This window comes from Tenrec ecaudatus, chromosome 6 (assembly GCF_050624435.1).
Source record: "Tenrec ecaudatus isolate mTenEca1 chromosome 6, mTenEca1.hap1, whole genome shotgun sequence".
Classification (NCBI taxonomy): Eukaryota; Metazoa; Chordata; class Mammalia; order Afrosoricida; family Tenrecidae; genus Tenrec; species Tenrec ecaudatus.
Window position 1 is genome coordinate 118431671 of NC_134535.1, and position 17402 is coordinate 118449072.

The 17402-nt window shown below is 44.7% G+C and overlaps 1 protein-coding gene across 1 annotated transcript in view; it reads left to right on the forward strand.

Moving 5' to 3' along the window:
• GRIN2B (glutamate ionotropic receptor NMDA type subunit 2B) overlaps positions 1–17402 on the forward strand; it is a 370685-nt gene that overhangs the window by 126693 nt on the left and 226590 nt on the right. Inside the window, exon 2 of the mRNA XM_075553089.1 lies at positions 40–638. Within this exon, the coding sequence (XP_075409204.1) occupies positions 40–638 (599 nt within the window). The remainder of the gene's footprint in view (positions 1–39; positions 639–17402) is intronic.

The window sequence follows — 17402 nt, forward strand, 5'->3', positions numbered from 1 at the left end:
TGCTTTTTGTTTTTTGTTTTTCAACCTTAATTGTTTTAGGATGAATCTTCCATGTTCTTCCAGTTTGGCCCGTCAATTGAACAGCAAGCTTCTGTGATGCTCAACATCATGGAGGAGTATGACTGGTACATCTTTTCTATTGTTACCACCTACTTCCCTGGCTACCAGGACTTTGTAAACAAGATTCGCAGCACCATCGAGAATAGCTTCGTGGGCTGGGAGTTGGAGGAAGTTCTCCTGCTGGACATGTCCCTGGATGATGGTGATTCTAAGATCCAGAACCAGCTTAAGAAACTCCAAAGCCCCATCATTCTCCTGTATTGTACCAAGGAAGAAGCCACTTACATCTTTGAAGTGGCTAACTCAGTAGGGCTGACTGGCTATGGCTACACATGGATTGTTCCAAGTTTGGTGGCAGGGGATACAGACACAGTGCCCTCGGAGTTCCCCATCGGGCTTATCTCTGTATCATATGACGAGTGGGACTATGGCCTCCCCGCCAGAGTGAGAGATGGAATTGCCATTATCACCACCGCTGCTTCTGACATGCTTTCCGAACACAGCTTCATCCCCGAGCCCAAGAGCAGTTGTTACAACACGCACGAGAAGAGAATCTACCAGTCCAATATGCTAAATAGGTGAGTGTGAAGCAGAGGGTACGTTGATGACGAAGGTCAGAGGAGACCTTCAGAGCTTGGGGTTGTTGGTTCAGAAACTGGGAAGAGCCCGTTAAGATGGCTGCAGGTTGAAGGTGGGCCTTTGGGCTGGTAATTGGTGATGATGGTGGCAGCATTTCAGATTCAAACCTTGTGGGGTCATGTTCCTAGTCAAAGAAAAATGGCAAGAGCCAAAGTAACCTCTACTTCTTGGTCGTTTGCTATGTCCTATTTATTGCTAAATATTGCATGTTTGACTTTTAATCTTCAAAACAGCAATAGGCAGGTTTTGCAATCTGTGTTCATTTTACCAGGCCAGAGAATAAGGCTATGGATGGATAAGTCCAAAGTTATACTGTAAGTAACTGTTTCAGCTTGGACCGAGCCCAGGTCTCTCAGTCCACTAAGTAATTGATCACTATGAGAGACGCAGTAGACTTTGAAGTAAGGGAGAACCAATCAATGGAGTGGGACTGTCCTGTGAAGGTCTGGAGAGCAAGCTGAGTGAGTCAGTAGGCCTTATGGGGTGTTCTCTTCCATCAGCACTTCTCAACCTGGGGGTTGCGACCCCTTTGGGGGTCAAACAATCCTCTCACAGGGGTCACCCATAGCAAAATGACAGTTATGAAGTAGAAATGAGAATAATTTTATGGTTTGGGGGCGGGGGTCACCACAGCATGAGGAACTCTATTAAAGGGTTGAGACATTAGGAAGGTTGAGAACCACTGCCTTAAATGAATAAACTTGGTTTTAATCTCACAATCTGTGCTTTATCTTTATCTCCCTTAAGCAGTGGAGGCAGATTTCATGGTGTGTTTTGAAGGAAAAAAAAGGGAAGGGTGGGACGTGCTGTTTTGCCACCCTCCACCCCTCTCACAGAACCTGTATACTACTGCAGCACATCCTCCTGAGGGTATCGTGTGACTCAGCAACATAGAAGAGCCTATTTGCTGCTTCTGTGGCTTTATATTTATGTGGCCTTCTGAATGCACATTGTAAAGATTCCAACAATACAGAAGAACATAAAGAAGAAAGTAAAAAATCACTCTTAATCTGACTAACCAGAGATAGTCATTATTCAAATAACTACCAAGCATCCTTCTAGACATTTCTCAGTGTGAAATCTCTCTATCTCTAGCTGTGTATCTTTGTGCCGACATATACCCATCCCCATATACATCTACATAAATGAAAATATAATTGTACATGCTGTTCAATAACTTGTCTTTGATTTAATAATATGTTTTTCCCATCAACGAAGGAGCTTCAAAAAGTTTGTGGGGAAAAATGCCATTATCTTTTAATTCAATTTTTTCTACCAACTTTAAAAAAACAACTTTATTGTCATACAATTCAATGATTTACATATATTAAAATGAGTGGTCCTCTCATCACTACAATCCATCTTTGTACATTTGGTTTCAATCTCATGTCTACTGTTATTAGCCCCACTTTTTCCCCACAACCTCCCTTGTCATAACCCTCAGAAACTGTATCTTGGTACTACCTCTATAGATTTTCCTATTCTGCATTTCCTAGAAAGAAAATAGCCCATGCACAACAAAAGAAAACAGAAAGACCCCAATCCAAAAGAAAGCAGAAAATAATAAAGGTAGAACAAGTTAAAAGTAGGTCAAAAGTGGAAACACCTGGTAGGATGGTATGATTTTACCTAACCAGATCTGCCTTAATCTACTTTTCAATGCCTTCGGTTTGAGAACAGAACTGTTAGCATCTTTGATCATTGGACAGAAGGAATCCATGGGAGGCGTAATCTGTGTTCTACCACCTTCTTGAAGCCCTTCGCATTCTCACGCATGGTACTTCCTGATCTTCCATATCCTTGGTTGTTAACTCTTCTGGGGGACCAACTGTCTTGATTTTCCTCCTTTCTCGTTAATAGTTTCTGCTCAGGCTTCCTCTACTCGTGCCTTAAATACCGATACTTCTCAGTGTTCTGCCCTTGACTCTATTCTCTACTCCATTTCCAAGGACCCTGTTAAGGTCTACGTAGCTCCCAGGTCAACATCTCCTACCTAAACCTCTCCCTGCAGCCCCCAGCTCGGTATCTCTTTGGATTTGTTCTTAGGCTGCCATAAGATCTTTAAACTTGTCTTCTCTCCTATGGCCCCTTTGTCCCCCTCCAGCCAAATCTTCACACGTTGGCCTGCTACCCTCAAGGTCAGCAGTCTGAAACCACCAGGTGCTCAAAAGGAGGAAGATGAGATTTTTATGCCTGTACAAATGTGCCTACCAGGGCCGCTCTGCCTGCCCTATGGGGTCTGACAATGCCCTGTGTCAGTGAGTGAGCGAGAACAAGCACATTGGACAAACCAAGGTGTCCTTGACTCCCTGCCTCTGACCCCTCAATGTCACACTATTTTCTGTGGAATTCAGCCTCCCCAGGCCTTTGGAGTACTTATTCTTTTTCATCTCACCCCCAACATCCTAGTTCCATCGCTTCTTGCCAGTGTGGTTGCTGGGACCCCTAAATTATCTTCTTCCTCCCAGTTCTACTGTCAGTCTCCACTGAAGCCTGAGTGATCGAAAATGAAAATGTGGTCCCATCACTCCGATGATTTTTCCTTCCTCCTATAATAAAGTCCCATCTCCTCAATATTGTTTATAAAGTGTTCTGCAGCATGGGGCCTGTCTGTCTTTCCAGAATTATCTATGTCCTTCCCTTCCTGGGACACAGCACACCTTTGGTTTTTCCAAGGAAACCCTGTTCTCTTGTGGTTCCAACTGTCCTCTGAAGGTGAGGGAACCTGCCTCTTTCCCACCAAACACACACACACACACACACACACACACACACACACACACACAGAGGTTCCTTCACAAACTCCATCCTGTTAATCCCTAATGTTTCAGCCTTGGCAGCATTTCCACTTGGAAGTCTTTCTGAGTCCTGGACTAACTTCCCCCTGTGATATGCCTTTGCTGCATCTTGTACTTTTCCAATAAAACCACATTTGAAACTTGGTTGTAATTATGTGCTTTCTGGTTTTTCTTCCTTGTTAAGTTCTGTGAAAGCAATGACCTTTCGCTCTGTCGTTCTCATTTCGATGCCCCCTCCCTCACAGTGTGTGGCACATGGAAGGTACTGGAGGGGACTGAATGGCACTCTCTGAGCCTCTCCATTCAGATCTACTCAGCAGGCGCTCTCCCAGTCATGCTCCTCTTTGTCAGAGAGCAGCCTTCCCTGCATAACTAAGAGTCAAGTCTCTGGATTCTTGCTTTTCCAGCTATTTTCACTGTTAAACGCAAATCTGATTATTTTACAAAATGTTTAAACGAATTAAAACCAAAGCAAACAACACATGGCACCCAACTGACTTAAATATAGTGCAGGAATACCTCCATTTATCATGAAACCTTCTCTCGGCTAAAAACCAAACCAATAAAACCCCTGCAAATCAAACTCACTGGCATCCAGCTGAGGAGCCCTGGTGGTATCTTGGTCATGAGTCGGTCTACAATCTACATGGTCAGAAGTTTGAAACCACCGAGCAGTTGTGAAGGAGAAAGACTGGGCTCTCTACTCCTGTAACTAGGCACAATCTTGAAAACCCACAGTGGTCGCCACGAGTCAGCATTGACCTGATGTCGGTGAACCGAGTGGTGTTGAGTTGCTCTCCAGTCGGTGCTGCCTCCTGGTGACTCCATGGTCCAATTTTAGATTTGGTTTCCTTTACCATAGAAATGTCACCTCTGAAGCCTGGGACGAGGGAGCTTCTTTCGAAAAGTTCTTGGAAACATGGAATGAAAATATCATGGGATTTTCCCACAAACGTTTGAAGCCCCCTCATATCCCTAAAAACACAATTGGTTTTAATCTTTGCCACCATTCCTCTAGAGGTCTCTAGGTAGTGCCAACAGTTAATGAACATGGCTGCTAAGGAAAGGTTGGAGGTTCGGGTCATCTAGAAACAGCTCAGAATCTGCTTCAGAAAATACCCGCCATTGAAAACCTAATAGTGCACACACAGTTCTACTGTGACACATATTGGCGTCCCCGTGAGTCAGAATCAATTTGTCGGTGACCAGTTAGCATTTCCCCTAAATCTGAGAGGGTTTCCTGTGGCCACTCAGGAAGTTAGCCCATCGAAGTCCTCTGTGTCCTCTCCTTGAGGTTGGTGTTCAGAAGGCCACCGCCTACACCGCCTAGAAACAAGCGTTGTCCGTGAATTCCTCAGGCCCCGCTGTAGAACAGAGTCCGGCTTCATTTGCTTTCCTTCTTGTGCTTTTCTGGAGGGTGGGCTCTGCCTGAATGTCCTGCTGAGAAGTGTCTGCCAAGCTGCCGCTCCACTGAACGCACTGCTCTGCGAACATCCTCTCCTGCCCAAGCTCTGCTTTTCCTAGGTTCTGTGTCTAGGACCCCAGCCCCGGAATGCCGCCTCTGTCCAGACTTGCTTGTATTTCGGGGATGTCACCATTGTCTTCTAGCCTCCCTCACACTATTTTATTAACAGGGAGCTTCAAGGAGTTCATGGGAAATGGAATAACAAGATCATGAGATTTCCCCACAGTTTTTTTGTAGCCCCCACACATGTTTTCTGGAAAGACCCCCCAAAGGTCTGGGTTGACCAATTTGGACCATAAGGAGTGCTCCCCAGGTGGGAGGTCTAGCCAGCAGGCTGGGCACTGGAGAAAGCTCAGTGGCCTGGCATTAGGCGCACTCCCTATGAGCGCCTCTTACTTATCTGGGTCTGAAATCCTGCTCTTCCTAGCCTGTGGGCTGTCTCACTAGGGTCGCTCTTTTAAATAACAAACCGAGCAGCCACACCATTTAACCACAGCAGGAAATCGGTGCAAATAAAATTGCTGCAAATGGCTGGGTGTCTTATGAGGATGACTTTTCCTGTGGCCTGCGGCTCATGAGGCAGCCAGGGCCATGGGAGGAAGGCTGCGCAGGAGGGGTCTGGGGCGGACCCAGCACCAGGAGGACTCCGAGCAGAGTGGTAGGAGAGCAGCATCTCCCTTCCCTTTCTGGAGACCGTGGCTTTAGCCGGCCCTGTCCTCGCCTCTCCAGAAACGCAATAAAGAGAGATAAAGCTTTCCTTTATAACGGACCAGACTATGGCTTTCTGTCCATTAGGGAGAAGTCCAAAAGACCAGATTGAGTCCGTTTATTAGATAAGAGGTCATAGGATACCTCTGAATCCCTAAAAGCACCCAATTGAACTAATTCACTTGCTTGCTGTCAAAGGAAGATTCCTTCCCCGACCCCCACTATGTTTTTAAAATATGAACATCATTCTTGCACAAGAGTTCATGGAACATATTTTTTAATGATACAAAAGACATTCTCAGAGGATCCTTAAAGTATACGCTCACAGGGGAACAGGTCACTTTTACATGAATGTTATTAACTCTCAAGCATCCATCAGAATGTCTTACTGGTGACTTCTTAACTCTCTGTAGCTTTGTCTGCTCCTTCTGACTTTGCCAGACTCGATGATGCATTTTAGAGAAACAAAGACTAAATTTTTAAAATTATAAATCTGTCCCAAATATCGCATGGGACAGACTTGTATTTAGGTAATATTAGTTGTTTATCTGAAATTCAAATTGAGCTGGGCCCCTGTACTTTGATTTGCTAAAGCTGGCAACACTACTTTGTACACTAATAAAAATTAATCTTCAATTGGTACTTTGTAGCATCCATTTATGCCTTATTAGCAAGTCTGGGTCAATGTTCTGTTCTGTAGCCCAAGACATGCCGTGAGTTCTAGTCCAACTAGAAACTCGGCGTTAAAGGGTTGAGGAATATCTTACCTTTTCTATTCTTTAGGGGAAGGGTCTTCTTAGCTCTTGAGCAAAGTCTAAGCACGTTTTGGTACTAGATGATCTGGAAAAAAATTATTTTAAAGTGATTAGGCCAGCTGTCTAAATGCTTCTCTGTCCACCTAAGCTAGGGAATAATTGTTAGCTCTTGGTAGGCACATGTCTATAATTTTTATCACTTCTCTGGGGAGCAGTTAATGGTGAATTTCCCTGTCAACAGGCCTGTTGATACTCTGACAGCCTGTTTCTGTCACTCAGAAGATGACACACATGTCACGCACCTTTTAGCTCTTTCTGGCCAGAGCATCCAGTGTTCCCAATCTTCACAGAGAGCTATTTTTGGAGCTCTGGAAAGGGCAGATGCGTTGGAAATAGATTGATCTTAATGTAGCACATTACTTATGAATCCTGCCTACCTCTCTGTCCGGTGTCCTCAGTTTTCCTGGTCAACATGTGCTTGCATCCCCAGCGTTTTCTTCCCAGTGACAGTTGCCATCTCAAGAGGCGAGAAGCCCTCATCTTGACCCAGCCTTTGCTTGGGATAGTGGCTTTAGACACATGTTTGGAAGAAAGGTGCTCTGTGAAGTTCTCTCGAAAGAGCTGTGATGAGCATGATCTTCCTGCCACCTTGGGGCAGCTTCCCCGTCCTTGGAACCATTGCATTAGCTCAGATTGTTCCCATGGGAGGCCCACTTGACTCTCTTGGCCTGGAAAATGCTGAGCGGTTAAGAAATAAACGGGTAGTCGAGGCAATTAGTTTTCAGACTCTGTGAGCTAGAGCTGCTTGGTCATTACCCATGTTTCAGCTGTTATTAAATATCCATTGAGTGGTAAGAATAGGCAAATTTATGGTCAAGAAAATAATGTATTATAAGTTCAATTAATGTAATTTACACATGAACCAGTCAAAAGGCTATGTGAACGCCTAATTAAAAGCAGAATTGGAGGCATCATGGTCCTTCACCTTATTACAAAAATCCACTTGAATCTAAAGAAAGCTATACTTTCATATGAAATATTTTTAAAGTAAAGCAGGACCTTTAGGAGGAGAGACTTTACCTGCTTTGAGGGGTATAAGGTTCCAGAAATTGAAATAACTGAAGAATCTAGTAACTATCCTAAAAGATATTTGGTGCTTATTCCAATTCAGGTATACTTGAGTACAAAGAGTATTCAAACATTTCCGCTTTAATTTGAATGATAGAAATGGTCATGTCAGGAAGGATCTTGGCTTTTATACTTTGAACCCAAATCTGGTGAAGTCAGCCTCCCATGTGTCACACTCAGACCCCTGTGGGGTTCCTTCCTCAATTGCCGTCTAACTGCAGCCTGACGTGTAAAGTTCCAATGTTATCTATGACACATGTGAAGCTTCCCCTCGCTTCTCTCTCCTTCCCTTACTACCTCTTCCTCTGCCCCTTCTTCCTTCCTTTAAACGCCTGTGCCCGAGTGCGGTCGAGGGGGATACAGAGAGGGAACCAGTAGGGAAGCGTTCTGTTTTCCCTGGGGGTGATTTTCTTTACGGGGTGTCGGAGCGCGCACATCTACACTGGGGAGAAAATATAGACCGGGCATTGCCCGTGGGAAGAACCAAGAGTAGAAAAGGGCAATCAATGGGTGTCAGGAGAGAACCCAGACCGATAAGTCTCCTTCTGAGTAACAGATTCTGTCCCAGAATCCACGTGGGTGGGCTGCCGTGGCACTGGCAGGCAGCACACGAGAAGGCCGGTAGTGCAGGGTTTGGTGCTCAGCCACTAAGCGGAAGATGGGTGGCTCCCGCCTACCCAGTGGCTCTGCGGGAGAAAGACCCGGGATCTATCCCCGCAAGCATGGCAGCTCCGCAAAGCCCCATGAGGCTGTTCTCCTCTGGGCTGTGGGGTCCCCAGGAGTTTGGACTTGAATTAGCTGCACCCAACAACAAGGTCACAAACTATATACTCCCGTGCAGTCCCCGCTGTCTTCCAGCGGAGGAAATTGTCACTTTAGATGCGAGTTGCCTTTCCAAGTACTTACTTCAGGGCAGGTAGTGATGTGATACAATCCTTGCAAAAATTCTGATCTAAATGTCTTCAAGCACACCTTCCTTGAGGACGGCTCTGCTTAATAGGGTGACTTGCACTCCCCCCAGGCCGGTCACTCCGCACCCTATCTCCTGCTTTACTTTATTTCCATAGCATTTATCTGACTTACTATATACCTATAATTGATTTTAAAATATTTTGTTATCTGTCTCCTGACCCACTAAGTTTAAGTTCTTGGAAGGCAAAGATCTTTAAAACTATTATTTCCAGGTACAGTGCCTGATACATTGCAGGCACTTGATAAATTTTGACTGAATAGAAGCACTGCATGAGAAGATGGCAATGGCCGTCCCCATTTTATATTTTCAAGAAGCTCGTGGCCCAGAAACCCCAAGCTCCGGCCATGAGATGCCAAGATCTGACCTGGATCTGCCTTTGTGGCCTGGACTTCCGTTGTTCACTGTGCAGCCTATTCATCCAAATTGAAAGAAAGCTCAGCTTCCCACAAGATCAGGGCATTGGAAGAGACTGCCGTTTTCTGCTGCCGTCCCAGCGACCCCATGCCCCTGGAATGCAGTGTCCCCTGTTCCTGTGCCACACTTGTGGATGAGACTGCTGTTACCTCGAGGGTCCTCATTGGCTGAGTTTTGGAAAGAGGCTGGCAGTTTCTTCTTATTCCATCTTAGCGTAGGAGCTCTCCTGAAACCTGTTCGGCACTCGAGTGATATATAGGCTTCCGCAGACTCACATGGGTTCATTGGCCTAGACTTGAACCTGGGTTTGCTGCATAGAAGGCAGGAGTTGTACCATGGACCTGCAATGCCCACTAGGGATGTTTTAAAGACGTTTGGCTTCCCACAGCATCGGTGCCTTTTAGAGCAGAAGAGGCTATAACCACTACCATCAAGTCAATCCCAACTCATAGTGACCCCATAGAAGAGAGTAGAACAGGCCCTGTGGGTTTCCAGGGCTGTAACTCTTCGTCATGGTCATTAGGTGCCATTGAGTCACAGTGACCCTGTGTACGACAGAACAGGGCACCACCCCACCCTGTGCCATCCTCACAGTGGTTAGGCTTGGGCCCATTGTTGCCACCACTGTGTCCATCCATCTCGCAACTCTTCAAGGGAGCAGGAAACCTGGTCTTTCTCCCGAGGAGCAGCTGGTGGTTTTGAACTGCTGACCTTGAGGTTAACAGCCGAATGCACAGTCACTACGCCATCAGTACACCTGCTGAAGTGACTATGGTCCCCATCTAATCCAGCCCCTGGGGAAATAGATGGACAGAATAGTGAGCGGATTTATGTGAAAGCAGCCTCTGTGAGAGGTGCCTGGGGTCAGCACAGAGCCTGGGTGTGCTGGCTGCAGGAGCATCACTGGGGCGTGTTGCCTCTTGACCACTCCCCGGTGCCCTGGGAAGGATGGGCAGGCTGCCAGAATGTTCCTGTGAACATTTACCGTGGTCTGGCAATGTCCCTGTGACTCTTCCTCCCTTGGATCTTATCTAGACGAGGGTGCAAATTCAGTTAGTGGGATTGCAGCTAGTATGATTTAGGAATTGAGTGGGAGCCGTTTCTCCATCTGCTCTCTTCCCACCAGAGGAGAAAGACTGACTAGGTGGGGAAAGGATGGGGGCGAGTTGCCAGAAAACGGGTGTGCTGTCATTTATGGTTACAGGCATGGGCTGGCAGCCTGAGTGAGGGCTGGCCGGCAACCAGTCAAGGTCAGTTGACTAACGTGAGCTTCTTGAGGGCAGAGATGGTGGTGTGGCTCCAGCATCTAAATGAGCCCTTGCACATTTTAAATGGCCCGTGGTGTCAGTCTTTCTCTTTGTTCTCGCTCCTATGAAGCTGTCAGCAATGCATAGGTGGACAGCTGCAAAGACTCCTCCAGGACCTGGCTGACAGGTTCCAGGAGAGGTGAAGTGTTCAGGCTGACTGACCTTCAGGAGTAGCTGTGGGACCTGACCCAGCACTGCAGACAGGGTGCTTGCAGATGCCCTGGCATGGGGTGGACTCAGAAGATGGGATCCAGGAAGTCTCTCTTGACTTTCAGGATTCTGCTGTGTTTTTACCGGTGGCGCATTCTCTTCCGGGAGGGACCAGTGGGGTTAGCTCGTCCAGACTGGCACCAGTCCCTGAGCTGGGCTGGCTGGTCACACATGAAGGAGCTACTGCTGACAGATTAGAACTCCCTGCTGCTGAAATCTGTTCCCTCTTGTCCAGCTTCCAGCAGCAGCAGCCGGCCGGGGGCTGCCTCCTGCCTCCCTCGATGCTTAGGTTTTTCTTCCTGCATTCATTGCTATTTCTCACTGCCCCCACCCTATTTCTTTATTTCTCACCCGTCTCTCTTTCAGTGGGCTGTTTAGATCATTGAGCTTTTGCTGTGCCTCACTTTCTTTAACCAGGTTTTGATGAAAAGGCTTTGAGAAATGCTCATTTGCTCGCCTTTTATTTTCTGTATTTATTAATGGCTGTATGTGGAATGCTTGCATACACATGAACATGTGTATATGTGTATATGTTCATACACCACATACTTACATATGTACATATATTTATGTTGTGGGGTAGGGCATTAAGAAAACTGTGAAACACTTTGCATATGAAATTTCTTTCTACCATTGAAACTGGCTAGGTGATTAGTTGAGAAGGGTTGACGCTGGGATAGAAGTTGGGAGGAATACTTTAAAATAGCTTGCCTGGAATTAGCTCTGATGAATAGCAACACTTCCTTCAAGCTTGATTTTGTTTTATAAGTCTTGATGGCTGTAAGAATGGTTGCTAAGTTACCCTAACACATTTATTTTTCCAGGTAATGGAGATATAGACTCACTAGTCCAATGGTTCTGTATATTTTTAATAAATTCCTTCTTTATCTAAAGTCAAATTCTTCTCAGATCAAGCCCCAAAGAGCCACATTGTCACATGAAAAAGGACTGCTTACGATGCTTATTTACCAGCTCTTTGAAAGGAGTTACAAATGGAATCCAGTTGATAATAAATATATATATCAAAATCCATGGGAAATAAAACCATGACTCCAAGTGGATTTCCACTCCCAGTCACCCTGCATTTGTCAGAGTGAAATTGTGCTCCACAGGGTTTCAATGCCCGCGTCTCCAGGAGTAGATCTGCAATCTTTTCTTAAGACACTTCTGGGTGAACTTGATTCCTCAAAGTGCATTTGTCTTTGATAGAAATATTTTCAATCAACTATTTGAAGTTGCAGAGACTGTCCAAGATGATGACGTAGTCAGATACCTCATAACATGGCTCTTATAGCAAAGACCCAAGAAAACAAGTGAATCAGAAACAGGTAGCAATATCGGAATGCTGAGCATCAAAGGCAAGGCTGAAGAACCAAATTGAGTGCCGAGTTGAAGGAGAGACTACAGAAAGTTGTGGGTCTCCAATCTCCTACCAGTCCAAACGTGCCCAGCCCGGCCATATTGCGACAAAGCAAGTAGTGTTCCCGGCCAAATAATCTGGTGCAGCCAGGCAAGAGCGACTCTGTACAGAGCCAAGCAAGAGTGCTCTCTTCCCAGAGAAAGTAAAGTGCACTCACTCCACCCATCACACCCCTGCAAGTCCCCCATCCCTGTGCCAGAGAACCCCCAAACCCCAGCCTCTTCACCAAAGCCTCCACACAGGTAACTAATCCAGTAACAGGCCCACAGATCAGTAACATCCACTTCCCTGCTAGGTCATCAGTGCCAGGGGCTCATGGAATGGCAGTACCTTCTCCTGCAACTAGTCATCTGTACCAGCATTCCATAAGCCAATAGCACCCACAGCCCCACCCAGCTACTGGCATCAAGAGCCTGTGAATTAGAAGCACCGTCTCCTATTCCAAATTAACTGTATTGGGGACCCACAGACCAGCAGCACCACCTCCACTTTCCTCTACTGGAGACCAGAAGACTTGTGGTAGACCTTTCTCTGTGTTCCTTTCTAGTGGATAGGAGTATACCCTCTTAGCAGGCATTCATAGACTTGTGGCACCCCGCCTTCTCTGCTTCACCAGCATGACTACCCCACATCCAGAGATGTGTGTCTAGGGTCACTGGTGAGAATTTCTGCACTGCCTACCCAATGACTGATAAACAAGGCACCATATCACCTTGATCACCGAGAAACCAGCAGTGGACATGCACAACACCCAACCCAGAGACCAGTAAGCATGCTTCCTGTACCCACACTCAGATGATTGACTGAAGAGATGCATCAGTTTTATTCTCACCCACTCAGTAAAACCATAGGCCTCTACTTACATCTGCTCACTGTCCACCCACCCAGAGACGGGTGGTGATACTGCCAGTGTCCCTAGACCAGTGACTAGAGTAGCAGACATGCTCTATAATCAATAAATAAGTAAATAAATACGGCATCTTAATGCCTCTGAGACAAAGACAATATCAACTCACCTTAAGAAGTAGGATGTGATGGTTCCAGCAAGTATCTAAACTTAAAAAAAAAAACAGAAAACTTTCAAGGGAGAAATGGTAATAGAATCTGATAAGGAATCAAGGAGATTCATAGGTATATGTAATCATCCAAGAGATTAAGAAAAATACAGGAAAAAATAAAAATAGAAGAATCCAGGAAAACAATATAAGAATAAAACAGACAGAAATGTGCCTCCCACCCATAAAACCAGCACCTGGAAATTGAGAAGATTAACAATAAAATTTCAGAAATGGGCAACTTCATAGAATGGAATTAAAAGAAGATGGAATCCATGAAATAGGACAAAGCCTTTGACACCAATTTGAGGAAAAATCGGGAAAAATGAAGAAAATCTAAGAACTGTGTGGGACGTTATCAAGAGGAAAAATGTATGCATGATCATAATTCTAGAACCAGAGGAGGTAAAGAAAACAAACCCACAGACAGTATTGATGAAGGTTTTGCTGGTAGAAAATCCCCCTCATATCCTGAAAGTTCAGGAATGGTTAGCATAGAGATGCTCAATGAACCCATACAGAAGCAAGTCCAAAAGAAAACATCCAGGCATCTCATAAGCTTGAACACCTGTGACAAAGACTCCTGAACACAGCTCAGGAACAGCAAATCATCATCTACAAAGGGGAGCCTACAACACTACTCTCTGATTACTTAGTTGAAACAATCCAGGATAGGAAGCAATGGAGTGATGTATATAAAATTTTGATAAAAATGTTACCAACCCAAGATTTATCCAGCTAAATTGTTTCTCAGACATGATGGTGCAATTGGAGCATTTCCTGATAAATAGACGCCAAAATAATTTAACAAACCAGATTAACTTTATGAGAATGATTCAAGGGAGTCCTTTAGACAGAGAATCAACATCATCAGAAAACAACCTGAGGTTAGAACACAATACAGATACCAGCCCAGACGTAACAACCCAGATAATGACTGCTCAAAACCAAACTAAGACTAAAAGATTTAAAACAGGAAACCAGAATTGTCTATCTGTAATAAGTGATGGTTACATCAAAACTTTAAGGTAAAAGCCACCATAAAGAATTAGGAAGGAGGGACATTATATAGTGACTAATGACTCAATCCTTCAAGAGGAAGGACATAACTGTAGGATATACGTATGTATGTGTACAAATACACAAATACACACCTAGTGACAGGCCTCTGGAATATGTGAAACAAACCATAACATTGAAAATACAAATAGAAAGTTTCACAATAGATTTCAACACACCATTAAGTACAGAAAAATACTAGAAAGAAATGTACCAAATACAAATGCCTTAATTAACCACATAGACATGTAAATAACACTACCAAGGAACAGCAAAGAATAGTCTTTTCCATTGCACATAATGGGTCATTTTCTAGGATGGAATATATTTTTAGGTCACAAAGCAAGCATCAATAAAATCTGAAACACTTAAATAATATATTTTCTCTTATTAAAATGCCATAAACGTAGAAATCAACAGGAAGAGCAAGGCGGAAAAAAATCAAGTACATGGAAAGTTATCAACACTTTTCTTAAAAGCCACCGGATAATACAAGAAATCAAATATGAAAAAGTTTAAAATGCCTAGAATCAAACACGAATGAAACACCTATACCCAAACTTTTGGAACACAGCCAAAGCAGTATTCAGAGGTCAATTTATAGCAATAAACCTCTACTCCAAAAACGAAAGAGCCCAAATCAAGACATTAGCCATACAACTGAAACAAATGGAGGGCAGCCAAAGTCCAGACACTGCAAGAAAAAAAAAGTACTAAATATTGGGGGGAAAGTAAATGAAACAGAACGCCATATGTAATCCACCATGTAAATAAGTCCAAAGAACCATATGATCACCCACACCACTTGGCACAACACAGTTCAAAGAGACAATGCCCGACATCCCACTTTGATGAGGAGCAGCTGGGGTTGTAAGAACTTATAAGTGGCTATGTAAGATGCAGCGATTGGTCTCTTCCTCTCCAGAACAAAGGAGAGCGAAGAAAGCTAGACTCGTGGGAGAAATGTATCCAGAAGCTTAATGGGCCACATGAATCAGGTCCATATGACCTGAAAACCTCAAGGACCAAATAACGCCTAGGTACCACTTCTATCCTTTTGATTGAGCTCCTAACAGAGCATCAAAGACAATGGGAGAAAAGCGTTGAACAAAGCAACGAATTCATGAACAGACTGGCTGTCTCAGTCTAACAGAGATTAGTTGCCCGCCCCCCCACCCCCTGCCGAGATGCTGACCGCAAGAAACCTTGCAGACTAGACCTGAGGTCGTTCTGGACACCACCTTGCAGTCAAACAATAGCAGGCCCATGGAATAAATAAAGCTGGAAGCTGTGTTCCTTAAACGAGTCTATTGTACGAGCCCAAAGGACAACAGCTGTTCAAGCGAAGACGAGAAGGCAGGAAAGGGCAGAAAATCAGGATGAAGGGACCCTGTGTAGAAACGGGGGGGGGGGGGATGTTGACACACCGTGAGGAATGGACAAAGGCATGGGATGCTTTCTGCACAGACTCTGGGATGGATACACAATTTGCCCTGTGAACTTGTCACCTAAAGCAGAAAAAATACCCAAATAACAAACCTGACTCAACAAATTATGTAGAATTATTAAATAAAACCTAATTTGCAAGAAAATCTTTCACCAAGAACAGAATAAAATGTTTTAAAGAATTTCAACTTAGTTACTATGACTGACAGTCATAATAAAAGTAAATTTCCATAGACTGGGGCCCCCGTGGTGTGCTGGGATCCCAGTTGGGCTGCGAACTCTAAGAACAGCTGTTCAAAACCACAGCGCCCAGTGGGAGAAAAACAAGGTGTCTTCTCCCATCAAGATGGTTACTGTTTCAGAAACCCTGTGGGGTGGCTGAGTCCCAGTTGACTTGATGCAGGTGAGTGTGTGGTCGTCATTGTTGTGGGACTGTCTGTGAAACATGAGCTAGGACTTAAACCAGTGATCCACAGTCTATACAGGGTCATTCTCAATGCTCTATCACTGCTTCTCACATGGATTCGTGTGTAGACTTGTCACTTTACTTGGTGAGAGGGGCATCTACTTAACAACCGGATGTACTAGAACACAGAACAACTACGAAGGGCACAGAAAGAGGGTCTGAGCTTAAAAAAAACAAAAACTAACGCAGATATCCCTACCCCCAAATGAATGGAATATGTGGGTTTTTTACTTAAATTAGCTTTGAGAAAAATGTTGTCCGTGAGGACTTCCGGGAATCTTGTGAGACTGATTTGGCTCAGTTAGCTTACACAGATCATCAGCACATTTAGAGGGCCTGTCCAGGGCTAGCATGGTAGCTACTCAACATTCAGATCCCTTTATCGCTTCCTGTTCTTCCATTTTCAGAGTGTGGCCTCCATCCACTGGCCCAGAATAATGGCTAGACCTCCCGTTTGAAAGAACAGATGAGAGTCAGAAAAGAAGGGCACACCCTTCCGCTTTGAATGGGATTCCATAGAAATCTCCCACAGCACCTTGCCTCGAATTCACTAGCCCTACACCAGCCAAGGAACAGAGACACTGAAGAGTCTAGCTGTTGTTTCACACTTAGCAAGGCTAAGCTCTATTAAAAAGCACAGTGCTGTGAGAGGAGGGAGGCGGTACCGTCTCTCTAGAAGGCAAAGGTATAATCTCTGAGACACTTGCTTGTCTAATTTCCCAGCTGACAATATATTAGAAGGAAGAAATACGATCAGGTAGGAAAACTGACAACATTAAAGGGATAAACACAACAGGAAAGGGCACAGTCACTAAAAAAAAAAACATAGCAGAAAAGCTTGGAAAGCAGTTATCTAAGATCATTTGGGGGAACTGTCATGTTGTTAGGAACCATCGAGGTTGGTTCCGACTCGGAGCAGGCCTGTGTACAAGAGCAAATCACTGCACAGGCCTGTGCCATCGTGGCAGGTTTGGACCCCTCGTTAGCAGCCACTGGATCCATCCATCTCCTTGAGACTCCTCTCTAGGATGCATTCCTCCGCTGTACTCTGGTGTTTTGTGTGTGGCTGTGAGGCTGAAAGCGATTCCACCGGTATTTCCAAGCCCGACATGGGTTCCTGGGGTAGCCAGGTTTCAGTGGAACGTCCAGAATAACGGCCCTGCTCCCCTCCACCCTCTAAGTGCATCCTGTATAGAAAAAAAATAGCATAGTCATCGTTAAGTCATCAATAAGAGCTTAAATTATATTGATTATTCTTGATTTAAGAAGTCAGGGATCTCTACAATAAATTTCTAAAAATTTCCATTTAAGAAGCTTCACATAATAAGCTTGTTGTTTCAAAAGGAGAAGCTTCAGCAATTTAGAAAATTTACTTTACAAAGTTATTGAGTGGATACCGCGTGCCAAGTGCTCTATACAGCCTCATTTAATCTTCAAGGCACGCCACAAGGCAATTACTACATCCATTTTTCAGAAAAAGAAGCTGAGACTCACAGAGG